The 13,412-nt window shown below is 47.1% G+C and overlaps 1 protein-coding gene across 1 annotated transcript in view; it reads right to left on the bottom strand.

Moving 5' to 3' along the window:
• USH2A (usherin) overlaps nt 1-13,412 on the bottom strand; it is a gene marked incomplete at its 5' end in the record, with an annotated part of 301,919 nt that overhangs the window by 64,289 nt on the left and 224,218 nt on the right. The window contains 7 exons of the mRNA XM_081124187.1: nt 1,035-1,186; nt 1,721-1,918; nt 2,009-2,207; nt 2,948-3,171; nt 7,940-8,161; nt 10,039-10,207; nt 12,046-12,235. Coding sequence (XP_080980313.1) covers nt 1,035-1,186; nt 1,721-1,918; nt 2,009-2,207; nt 2,948-3,171; nt 7,940-8,161; nt 10,039-10,207; nt 12,046-12,235 — 1,354 coding nt within the window. The remainder of the gene's footprint in view (nt 1-1,034; nt 1,187-1,720; nt 1,919-2,008; nt 2,208-2,947; nt 3,172-7,939; nt 8,162-10,038; nt 10,208-12,045; nt 12,236-13,412) is intronic.

A 13,412-nucleotide genomic window follows, 5' to 3' on the forward strand; every position in this document is an offset into this window, starting at 1 on the left:
GTTTTGTTTGTTTTTTCATAGAATTTACTCTGATTTTACCTTTAACTAATTTGGGGGGCATCTGCTAGGCATGAACTGTGCCTGTGCAGGAAGCTTAGAATTTTTCCAGGACTGTTCAGATGCTGACTTTTTAAAAGTTTTAAATATATCTTTATTGATTTCAGAGACAGGAAAGGAGAGGGAGAGAGAGATGGAAACATCAATGATGAGAGAGTCATTGATCGGCTGCCTCCTGGACGCCCCCGACTGGGGATCGAGCCCACAACCCGGGCCTGTGCCCTGACCGGGAATCGAACCCCGATCGCCTGGATCCTAGGTCAACGCTCAACCGCTGAGCCACGCCCGGCCGGGGCAGATGCTGACTTTTGATTGGGACTGTCGGCTGCCATCTGTCCCGGGGGTGACATATTTCTAGGGGGTCTGTAGACCGTAAAGATGAACCCAGCCTGGCTGGATATCTGACTTGGATGGTCTTGCACAGGGTCTAGAGGTGCTATTCTTCTGAAAACGTAACTGCATGTAAAGATCAGGGCTGTCCTGTGTGAGTCCGTGTTCTCCTGGGTGTCCTTGGGGATAATGGCTCTTTCTTCATTGCCCTCCGGGAGTGTTTGTCTCTCCCAGGCCCTTGGTGAGGTTTTCTGCTTTCGTTTGGCAGCGTTCCCCAATGCTCATTGCCTATGGTGATCTCTACTTTCTGGATTTTTTTTTTTTTAATTGACTTTAGAGAGAAAGGAAAGAAGAGAGGGAGAGGCAGAGGGAGAGGGAAGCTCTCATAAGCTCCCCGAGACCAAGGATTGAACCCACAACCCTTTGGTGTACGGGGCGATGCTCCAACCAGCCGAGCCACCCAGCCAGGGCCAGTGACCTCTACTTTCAGGCGTAAGTATTAGTGCTCAGTCGAGACGCCACAGGGACACCCCACTTAACACGGTATCGAGAGAAACGCTGCATTCTGTCGCTGGCAAGATCCCTCCCAACCTAGACGGTCTTCACAGTGGATAACTTCGTCCAGACTGGAGGCAGGGTCCCCTTACCTTGCTGCTGGCGGCACAGCCAGCCACCGTGCAAGCCTTCAGCTGGTACGTATATTCCCGAAAAGGCTCAATCCCCTCTGTATCCAAGAAGGTCAATGACGTTCCCCGGAATACTTCCGTTCCGTTTCGGAGGACGTAGTAAACGACAGGACCTGAAAGAGGCAGGGAGAGGCTTGCATTTGAGCAGCAGGTCCTTGTCACTATTTGCAAACGACGTACATGTCTTCGCGTTCTGACGGAATGGGATGCTCTAGCGTTATTTAATTTCCATTTGCTATCGCACTGCTACGTTCCAGCCGTTCTTAATTACACCCACTCTTACGGAGGAGATGGATTCTCGACGTAGCCAGAGTCATTTATGTTTATTTCCCCTCATTAGCAAGCAAATTTACTCTCAATATTAAAACTATTTTGTCTTCCCATAACACGCATTGTCTTTTTTTTTTTTTTTAGAGCAACCCAGATATAGGCTGGGCTTCAAGGGGAAAAAATGGGGGCCTCACAATGCCTGAGGCCCATGGCACTCAATGAATGACCAGCTGGCACATCCATCCCTCAAGTCCACTTTGTCAGGGAGCGCTTTTCAGGGGTTAGGTGCGTGCCAATCACGTGCCGATCACACTCACTCCCATCTGCTCGTGGATTTACGGGACTACGGCATTTCTATTGTCAGAGCAGTTTAGTACCGTTTGGCTGCGCGGGTTTCTTCCAGGTCAGGACTACTCCGTCTTCAGGGTTGTCCGTCCTGACCCACCGGGGGGGACTCACTCCCCGAGGCACGTCTTCTCTCGTGCTGGCCCTAACGGCAGCGCCGAAGCCGCGCCCGTAGCCGTTCCAGGCCGAAACCCTGTACTCATACGTCGTGTAGGGCTCCAGGTCCACATCTAGACAGACAGACAGGGTGAAATGAATCTGCGTTTCGGCAGCTCTTCACTCCCCTCCTGCGCCATGGGCAGTGGCTCCCTTTCTCTTACCCGTAAAGGACGCCGTGTCCGCACCTCCCGTGTGAACGGGCTCTTCCACGGAGGAGCACATGTCTCCCACCGATGCCTTCTCGGCAGAACTGGGGGACCCTCGGATCACCGTGCACATGGGGCTGGTCAAGTTGAAGTCACACTGGCCGCCATGCGCCTCCACAGACGCGGGGCAGACGGTCCTGCACACATCGGTCTCCTAAGCCGGGCGGCAGAGGTGGGTGGGGGGGGGGAAGAGGACTTTACAATCCCATTTAGACACACGTGGGGTCAAGTTTTACACCTTTGAAATGAAGTTTTCTTCCACCCAGTTCATGAATGAATCTCAAAATTCATAAACAAGAAACGAAGGCAGTTTGTGTCCTGGAAACAGCACTTGTTGTTGGATCAAGATCCAATCTGTCAAACGAATTCCTAGTGCTGTGACCTTGAGCAAGTCACATACCCTCTCCAAGCCTCGGCTGCCTCTGTGAGAACATTAAAATTAAATTGAGCGCAAAGGCTTGTTGTGCGACTCAAAGAACACCAGGGAATGCCTCGCGCTCAGTAGATCCCCTAGAATTAATAACAGCGTCAATTATTTCATTATTGTTACCTTGACCCTGTCCTAATGGAGTTTCCGAAAAAATAAGGACATATTTGGGGACCTGCCCATCCCGGGATGCTGGGAAAGGATGACCCGTGAGACGCGTTCCCCACCCAGTGAAAATCCAAGTAGCCCATGAACTGTCGTTGTAATTATTATTTATATTTGAAAACCCTGTCTCTGATGATTCTCTGGATTTTTTTATAGTGATTTATAAATACTAATATGTCTGAATCTCAGAAAGTAAATTATTTCATCTTCCCGAATTACAGGGATATATACAAGTCACTGCAGGGTGGGAAAAGGTAGGTTCACAGTGTCTCACGTACTCCAAGAGGGTTTCTGCCCGTTACCTGCGTCGTCATTGGGGCTGAAGCCTTGTCAGAGCCGAGATATTTCGGGGGGCCGCATCCAAGGCCGCTGCAGCAGCCCTGGCTCCCTGGGACAGGCTCGGTCTCGCAGCATTTTACTGGCACCGGGTCGCTCTTCCTAACGTGTGGTTTAGAGGCTCCGCTGGAGGCCGAGCAGCATATGGTATCTGACGCGTTCACATAATCCTGCCCGCAGCAGAGCATCCCTGCAACGGTGCAACGCGCATGTGAACAGGACATTCGAGAATGGGAAGGAGGCTGAGGGGGCTGTGAAGTTCGGGATAAAAGAAGCCAGAATCGGGCAGTGGCTCAAACGGTACAATACCCAACAAGGTGTCCCCAGCAAGGTGATTTAAATGTGCAGTCTGGGGGGGGGGGCTTTCTTACCAAAAGCACTGGATGCTAATTAGCTAAAGAAGACACAAGAGCAAGTGTTCCAAAACCAGTCGGCGGGGCCAAACGTCTCCAAGCTCTGGCCCAGCCGGTGTGGCTCAGTGGTTGTGCATCGACCCAGGAACCGGGAGGTCACGGTTTGATTCCGGGTCAGGGCACGTGCCCAGGTTGTGGGCTCGATCCCCAGTGGGGGGCGTGCAGGAGGCCGCCGATCGACAATGATTCTCTCTCATCGATGTTTCTCTCTCTCTCTCCCTCTCCCTTCCTCTTTCTCTAAAAATCAATAAAAAAAAAAAAAAAAAAAAAAAAAGATCTGATTTCCGGCCTGAGAATCTCCTGCCCCTTTTGTGATGATGACATGTCCTGTGGTTAAAACAGAGGGACACAGAGGAAATCTGGAGGACTTCCCAGGGGAGGAAAGGCTGCCCACGTGCTCCGGGGTAAGTGGCCAGGCAGAGGGGAGAGGCAGCTCTTCCTGGGGCCGAAGACGAAGCTGCAGCGTGCGTCTCATAAGCGGCTGCCTGGCTTCGTCTAGGGTACAGGTTCTTGTGGATCCAGCAAGAACAGTAACTGCTCCTCCTTCGTGAGACAGATCCGCCCCCACTGGGCATGCTCACTGATGAGGTGACGCACCGTGGTTGCCACGCTGTGTTCTGGACCCAGGCTCTAAGTAGAAAATCAAAATGCAGACGCTGACCTCATTCCAAACTCCTAATCAGCCGTCTGACCGCTCTGAGGGGCTTTTGACAGGTCAACTAAAATTTCATTAATGAACTTGTTTTAATGCTAAAAAAAAAAAAAAAGGCGAGGGGGGGCGGGAAGAGGCCTTCTTTCAGGGAGAGCCTCCTGTTTGTTTCACTGAATTAAAACTTCCAGCCAAGATCTCACCCCCATAACAAGAAGGGACTCCCTTTCTCGCTCCTTCGGTAAACCATTACTTCTTTAATTATTATCAACCTTGTTCCAGCGTGATAAATTGCTAATTACTTAATACCCTAATCAGCGTTCATTCTTTGCACAGATAAACTGTGACAGTGCCATTAATTTAAATAGTAATTTCACTTAATGGCCAGAACGGAGCACCAGATTTTTATGCAGCCTTTTCTGGGGACTGCATCCATCACCGCGATGCTCTGACATAAAGACGTCTGACGTGCAGTAACTCACTTAGGGGGAGCAGATGTTCCCGAGCAGGGCTGGGTAGTAATTCCCATGGTGCATCGCTTCAGCATGAATGAGCTCGTGTCCCGAGTCAGGCCATCTCCCGAAACTGCCTTGCGAGAGCTTCTGACCCCCCTACCTAATTTATCACGCGCGGCGCTTGACTTTTGAACTCGGACACGCAGAAGGCACGGTTTTAAATATGCTCAAAGAAGAACAAGATGGGTCCCGGATTACTGATGGGTTGATCCATGTTTCTTCTAGGGGCCCTTCATGAAATTTGTTCCCAGGTGGAGTGTCTCTTTGAGCTGGATGCCGGTGTTACTAGCATGGAAGCGTTAGTTATTTATTCTGAGATCAAAAAGAGCATATGTATTGAATGAGTATCTTTCCAAACGGCATAAAGATCCAATGGATGGTTTCCACTGTATTGGATACAACGGAGGAAACTACTTCCAGTATGTTATCGATTCTTATTTAACGGCCAGGGCTGAAAATGAAAACATGCATAAACACACGGGCCTGGTGAATTTCTAAATTCTTACATCTGCAAAATAGGCACTCTATTTTTCTTAAAAAACTTTTTAAAACAAGACCAAGGATTATGAATCATGCTTTTGAGATTAAAACTGTGCCCTGGTAAAAAAAAACAAAACACCGAGTCTAGAAGATGACACATCCCTGTGGAACTCTGGGATTGATCGTGAGAACCACATTTTAGCCGAGGGGTTATGGTTTAGGCCTAGAAGAATGAAAAAATAAAAAGAGGTTTGTGATCGCTCCTTCTTAGGACACACTTACCAAATGGGTGGCAGAGATGGAAAGAAAAGACATGCGTGCTTGTCTTCACCGGTAGGTGGCTTTATGGCCACCGCCACAAAAACGAGACACAGGTAGAGTAAAAACGCTCCCCGAATCGTGGCAACTGATTTTGTAGCATTTATATACTGCACTTAAGTCATGGAAATCTTCCTGGGAGATGTCCTTTCAGTCCACTCAACACAGGATAGGGTTCTGTGCTACATTTCCCTGATTTTTTTTTAATCCTTACCGGAGGAAGGGGGGGAGGGAGAGAAAGGGAGAGGGAGAGAGAAAGCATCGATCATTTGCCTTCTGTACGCTCCCCAATTAGGGATCAAACCTGCAACCCAGGCATGTGCCCTGACCGGGAACTGAATGGGGAGCCTTTCGGAGCACAGATGACGCTCAGCCCACTGAGCCACACCAGCCGGGCAACACTTCCCTTTTTTGCAAAGTCCCCAAATCCCATCTCATGTAACTAACAGGGGGTATCATTCATTCTACGCAAGCCTGAGTCTAGGGCATGAAAACTCAATGCTCTTCTCCAGGACAGCAGCAACCCAGAGAGTCCGATCGAAGGCCGGCTGCGTGGACCGCAGCTGTAATAGAAACAAGGCCAAGAGGCTCCGAAGCTCTTCCGTGGCCGGTTTCCGTGGCTCACGGGAAACCCGGTCCTCTTTGCGTGTCGGAGAGCCGTTCATCCCCTCTGGTTTAACACAAAAGGATACAATCAAGTTCAAGCCAAGATTAATGGCAGAAATGATAAAATCGTATAAGCAAACACTGAGAATGAAAAGAGTAATAAAGGCGTTTAAAATACAGTCCGGGAAAACGGTTAAGAATACATATCCGCCGAAACGACAGGCACGGCTTTCATCCCAAGGCGCCTGTATAAGGCTCCTACACGACTCATCTGCCCAGAGAGAGCACTAAAAACATAAATGCTGCCCCAGCACTTCTGTTCTGACAGCATCTGTTAATTCACTCCATTTATAAAATACATATTGACAAAGACAACTGAACTGGGACCGGGGAGATTTGATTTGGTGTGAGAAAGTCAATTCAATGTGATTTTGTTAAAGGGCTCCTGCAGGCAAATAAAAGAGTTTAAGTAATAAAGTACATAAAGAGACGTTTTACGAGCCAGCCCGGTCTCGTGGCAGGAACACAATGCCAGGCGGGGAGAGGGGCCGGGTTTAGGACCGAAATCACGACACCCACAGCCTCCTGTAGCAGGTATGGTGGTGTTAGGTTGACGGGGGGGGGAGAAAAGGAGCCATATGGATATTCTGGAAGGTCACTGAGGTCAGAGCCATTAGGGGCGACGGGAGGGAGAAGCAGCAGAGAGAGAGAGAAAGAAAAAAGAAAGTGAAATGTGTCTATTTCCAGTGAAATCTGCAGGAAGGTCAAGAGAATAAAAAGCTATTTTTTCCCCTCTTTATAAATATCATTCCTTCGGTCCACCATGACTTCCAGAGTTGGCGGAAATGAAGGATGTCGTGAGAAACCCTAGCGCTAATCCCGAGGAACGTCACAGTTTGCTTAGGGACTGCCTGACCGGCACAGTGTCCTGTGGAAGGAGAGAGAGAAGCGATTCTGAAATGTGGGCCCGTGGGTGCACGTCAAGGGCGCAGGAAACGGCAGGGCCATTCTGGTGTGTGTTCTGCGCACCGTGATTTGAGATGAGGGTTTGTGAGGTTCAAAGACCCTAAAGAGAACATGCGGCCCCCAAAATCATAACCGCCGTCCCAGTGGACAGCAACCTCCACTCCATTTCCTAGGCCAGGGCCCTTTCACTGTTTGCCAACAGTGTCCCGACTTCTCTGTTACGTTCATTCTGCCACCCGAGGATAATTGACGTCCCTAAGCCACATGGACCCTTCCGTGAGCACGAAGCAGTGCTGAATCCCTGCTCAGATTTGCCTCCCTCCCTTCCCTTACCCGCCGTGGGAGCCTCCCATACGCCCACTGGCTCGCCACCCCCTGGACAAGCTTCGCACGTTGCTCATTTCACACTCCGGCTCGAGCTACGCCCTTCGGCTGAACGTCCTTTGTCTACCCATGTGTCTCAAAATCCGACTTCTTGTTAGAGGTTCCAATCCGATGGTTTACCTCTATTTTTTTTAATCACCTTACCTTTTTTTTTTCTTTTACATGCTTCCTGAAGCAATACAGCCTCTGACTAGCTGTGTGTTTTGGGGAAGTTTTTAACATCTGTTCAAAGGGCTTCTGCTTGCACCCAGTGGGTGTGGCTCAGTGGGCTGAGCCTCGATCGTCCCACGATCCCTGGTCAGGGCCAGGCCCAGGCTGTGGGCTCCATCCCCAGAAGGGGGCACGCAGACGGCAGCCGATCGATGCTTCTCTCTCTCCCTCCCCCTTCCTCTCTCTCTAAAATCAATAAAAACATTTTATAAAAAAAGCTTCTGCTTCCTCACCTATAAAACGGAGAAAATAACAGTAACCCCACAGGGTTGTTGTGCGGATTACATGTGTTCATGTGCATGAAAGACACGCAACTCAGCTGGGCCAACAGTGACCGTGGAGTGCTGTCGACTTGGTGTAGTTTGTCTCTCTGCTTCCCATTTTCTCCACCCACGGAGGGGTGCGCGGGCCCCTCACCTGGCAGGCGGCTGTAGGCCGTGCCCTCTTCGGCTCCCCCGCAGCACTCGAGGTCTCTGCCGACCACCTGCCCGCCGCAGCACCGCCGGCCGTGGCCGTCGCGAAGCCTCCCCGCACAGCAGAGCTGCGCGCCTGACCTGGAGTAGGGCATTCTGCCACAGCAGGCGTCGCCGATGCCCACGGACACCCGGTGGTGCGGCTCATCTGGACAGCATACTTCACCTGCCAGGCGAGGACAATAACCAGCGGCGCGTGAGTTAAAAAAATATGCTGTGACTCACGGCGAAATTTTATCGCACTCATCCTGCAGACGCCGACAGGTTGAGAAATACCAGAAAGAACACTGACGTGTTGGAGACGCAAAATCTCAGTGCACCCTCAAAATGTTTGCGCTGATGACGCAGAAACACGCGTGTCAACTCCCCTGGGCACACGCCAGCCTAGAGGCGAGGCCATGCTCTTTACTTCCTCTCTGACCCCTAATAAATAAGCACTTCAGGCCTGGTGACGTGGCTTAAGGGACATTACAGAAAAAGCTCGTCTACAAATACTGTCCTGTTTAGTGTAATTTTTTTTTTTTTTTTTTTGGAACGTGGGTAGAGTCAGAAATCAACTCTTGATAAATCTATAATGCGTATGCTTATAATTTCTTTAACCAAACTGTATTTATTGAACCAAACAAAATACTTTCAATGAAATGGTCAATTACGCGAGAGGCAGTGAAAACACTATACTCAGGTCAGCACGCTTGTGATTGCGGAGCCGTGGCAGACCCTGAATTTCACTGCCGTAGTTTCACCCACATTCCCTATTACATGATATTCTGGGAAACGAGATAAAAATAAAATAATCTTTTCTCCTGCTGCAGCATCAGTTAATTAAACATGACTTAGGACAACGGTGGGCTCAGAGGAAACAGCGGACGCGTCTGTATTGGGGAAAACCGACCGTATCTCAAAAAGCCACTTTTGAGTAAGAACAAATAATTGGTTTGGATAGTTCAGCCACATTTCCCTCTATCCCTCAGAATCTTATTGCATTACTGTCAGAAGAAAAGGCGTCATCAAAAAAGATGTGGGTTATATCAATGAGAAGGAAAACTGATTTTCCCCCCTCAAAAAAAGGGCTATTAGACCTAAGATGCAAGGATCCGTCACCTTCTCATTAACCTCTCAAAAATGAATCTATTTCGCCACCGCTCGAAAATGTTTCCTCTCTAAAAGCTACCACGCGGTCTTAACTGTTAATTGTTATTCTTATCAAAGAATGACCCGCATTAACATTTAGCTCGAGGTCATTAGCATATTTATAAAAAAGGGGGGGAGTCACGAGCATTCTTTTCTCTATTGCTCTTTGTTGTGGGTGCTATGAAAGTTGTGAGAAAAAAATAAACTAAATAGTATTAACCAATCCTTCAGGCTCATCGATAACTATCAAAATGTCTATACCCATCTGGGCCTTGAACTGGCAGACCACGGATTGAATTTTAATTACATTTTGATAGGAGATAGTTTGGGGGTCAGCACGCTTTCTTCTTGATGTAAACAGGGTTAAATTAGTTCACAAAGATCACTAGCTGAGGATAGAGTTTAGGATAAAATCTCTCTGTTTGGTTACATTGAGATTCATGATTGGGGCAAAAAGCTCTCTTTGATTAACCCATAAGATTGCTTTTTTTGTCTTTTCTTGACACCACGGTAGGCATTCTAATCCTACAAAAAAGGCACCACTGAACAGGATGTGGGCCAAGTTCAACGTTTAGTGGACATGAAAGTGCTTGAGGTCTGAGCGAGCCTGTGTCAACCTATTGACCGCGGAGGTTTTAGAATCTCTCATTTAAAAAATTACTTCTCAAAAAGTTTTGTGTAATGTGAATTAATAATTGTTAGGCTTCCGCGACTGATTTCATTCTTAGGGGGGAAAAAAACGTCAAATTTTATTTGCAAAAAGCAATGATGTTTAACGCTGGTCACTGGCTACGTGGAAGCGATTTGATTTTCATTGGGAAGGTGCATGAAGTACTAGTTCTCGGACGTGAGCCCTGGGTCTGCTTTCCCTGGTCCCCGGGGTCACCAAGTTCACCTGGCGACGGCCCTCACCTGGGAGGACTCTGATGTAATAGCCGGAGCAGCAGCGATGGTCCGGCTGGGCCTCGTGCACGCGGCCACCACAACACACTCGAGTTGAATTTGAAACGAAGGGGACACACTGCCCATCGCAGCCCTGGGGCCCTGCCTGGGCGTCACAGAGCAGGCCCGCGCAGCAGACCTGGGAGACGGAATCACATCGAAAGAAATATCAGTCAGTTAGGACTATTACACCACCCCATCTTCTGTGACATAATTACTTTCTAATAGCGCTTGTTAGGAGACCAAGAGTAGCATATGTCTGATAAAATTCATACATCGGAAAACACATTTTCTATAAATGCTAGTTGATATAATGTAGCTTTTCTAGCCTTCAAGCATGCTGTGTGCTCTATTGTAATATTCCATAAATATGAATTACATTTTGAATGTCAGTGCTTCCAATGGAAAGACGGTTTATAATTATAAAGGAACAATTGCCGTCATATATGTGCTTGTATTTTAATAGCTGTTTATTTTAATTCCACATCTGTGGAAACCTCTCACTGATTTTTCTTTTGCTTTGCTTTTTTTTTTAATAAATTGCACTTTTCTTATCATTTATATGATCACTTATTTATGAACCCAATCTCCAGACAAGGCGATCTTAAAAGAGTCCAACATTTACATACATATTTGCACACACCCCCATATATATGTATATATGTGTGCACACATGTCACATGAAAAAAAATAAAATTTATATGGAAATTAATTTTTGACAAGCCCTTTTAACCATGTGTGTTTCCTCCAGGAGGTGTGGAAGAAATTATGTGCTTGGACAATCGAAATTATTTGCATGCTCCCTCGGTCTGAGAAACTGTCACTGTGTGTGTAGGACAGTTGCCAAAACGGAGCCTCAGAGCCTACACTTGGCGCGTCACATGCACTGGACAGACGCTTCCTGGGACAGACAAAACCAGCCACTGTTTACGAAATGTCTCTCTTTCCCCTTTTGTTCACTGCTACTTGCAGCCTCACCAACATTTGAATCGAGCTCAACACGTGAGCAGTAGAAGGTGGGATCTCTAAGTCTTCAAAAGGGCCCCTAGCTTTAGACCTTCATTTATTTTTCAAAAGTTACCGAAGAGAAAAAGAAACGGGGCCCTTTAATTCAAAGTCTACCCCCTGTGGTTGTTCGGGTAGCTCTGTGAATCCAACTGCACAGTTTATGGCCTGAAATGACAAAAAACTTAGGCATAATGACAATTCTGGGGACTGTCAAAAAAAATAAGTAAGGATAGTTTGTAACAGCTGGTTTGATAACATTTATTAGATGATAACTACTCTTTAGCTAGTGTCATAATAATTTGTGTTTAGATCCACATTGCTGCAAAAGCTCCCTTTCTTAATTACTGTGTCCTTGGGCAGTGAATCTTTTGGATTTAGTGGTAGCTTCCGTCCTTAAATGGGTGACACCGCTGATGAATAGGAACTTTATTTCATTATACGAAATCCTACCTTCAGACCAAGAATTTTCTGCATCGTTTGTCAATAAAAGCCATTTACAAACTCTTCTGTCTGGCTGTGTTATTGATCCGATTCCTAAACTGCAACTAATAAGAACATTAATCTGCAAATGGCCATAATTTTAAAATATTTCTGACAAACAGTGAAAGGTCCTGCTCACAGTTACTCATCAGTGTCATGTAAACAAACACTCACTTGTAGCTGAATGGATTTGTTGTAAAAAAATAATAATAATAAAAAATTCAAGTCACTCCATCAAATACAGATTCAGGAGGTTTCTTATTATTTTAGTAAACTGATGTTTCTGGTGAAGATGATGAAACATGAGACGGCTAAAATGCTCGTGAGGATGATGGGGTTTTTATAAGCAGCCTGTCTTTGCCATGGGATCTTCTCGATGGACTGGTGGGAATGGAGATCATGATAAATCGTGGCTTAAGGAGGGAGCCTTTTCACCTGGAGTGTTTAGTGAGAAAAACATATTTCACTGACGGGCTGGAGAAGATTTACCTTCGCTTCAGGAGCCCCGCACCTGTGTCCACAGGCACTTTCAGGTTCTCGACACATCCCTGCCTTGCAGAGCTCACGGCTGTGGTTGCTCTGGGCCGCAGGGCACGGGGACCACGTCCTCCGTAAGAGCTGGTATCCGAGAATGATGCCATTCGGTTTCCCCGGAGACATCCAATCAATCTGAAGGGATCTGTAACAGGGAGAATAATTAATACTCCTGAAGAGACAACACTTAACGTTGCTGCTCTCAGCCTCACGTCCCTTTCAACTTACCTTCCAGATTGTTCTCAGGGCCTGTATCTATTAACGTCCTAATCAAAACGCTGAAGCAAGAGAATACGTATCTATTAATGTATATACTCATATATGCTATTATCATGTATTTTTTTGAGACTCACTCGAAACTTTTTAAGATTTTGGGAGTCATGAGTGACACGAGCCTGGGGGTCTCCCACTTTAAATTTCAGAAACAAGAAGAAAGGATTGTTTGTGGCCAATCAGGAAAACCAACGGAAAACTTCGCTTTGCTAAGTAAAAATACGGCGCAAGGATTAAGACTTGGGGAGTGAAGTGTAAATTAGAGTATGTGGCAGACCTGACCCCTACTCATAAACACTTTCTCTTCCCTTCCCCTGCGTCCCACGGCTGGGACCAAGGGCATGACACTCGGCTCTAAGGGATGCAACGGGAGGACTGCTGTGGGATTCCCGTAGGACCTTTTAGCTTTCTTGACACAGATTAAGAAAATGAAATACAATAAAACATAGCTTCAACTTTTTCATTGTAAAATTATTCCTTCAGCATTCAAGCTGCCAGTCACTGAAAAAAATCAGGGAGGGAAAATTAAGGATAGAGAAGATTCCTTGATAGTCAAGGTCATGAAATGCAGGGAGGTTTCCAAGTCTCACCTCAACTTTGGGGAGGCAGAAAAGGGAAGAGTCTTCTGCCACAAGCCATGACCTCTCACGCCATATCGCACCCTAAGCTAGGGACTGTGAAGACACAGGGGAGTTTTCAAACAATGCAAGGTGTTTAACCTGCAGTCGGAGGCACCCAGGCGGACCTGCTATCATCCAGACTTTCGCAAAGCCGGTGTGGACAAATATCATTTATACCGTTCAGTAGCTTGGGGCAAATTTTTAAACAATTATTTGTGAATGCTACAAAGGCATTACACCCCAGACTTCTCATCAATAATACAGCCCCAAACTGATGTGGAACTGGGAGAAAAAACTGCCACGGTTCCAATTAAAGGCAGCGAGAGACACGATCTGCCTTCCCTCTGCTCTCCCCTGAGCCTCATGCCTGGAAATCATGCATTTTAGAATACTAGCAGTAATGCAGCAAGAAAACATAAACAAGGAGGA

Source organism: Miniopterus schreibersii (assembly GCF_964146895.1).
Source record: "Miniopterus schreibersii genome assembly, chromosome: 21".
Taxonomy (NCBI): Eukaryota; Metazoa; Chordata; class Mammalia; order Chiroptera; family Miniopteridae; genus Miniopterus; species Miniopterus schreibersii.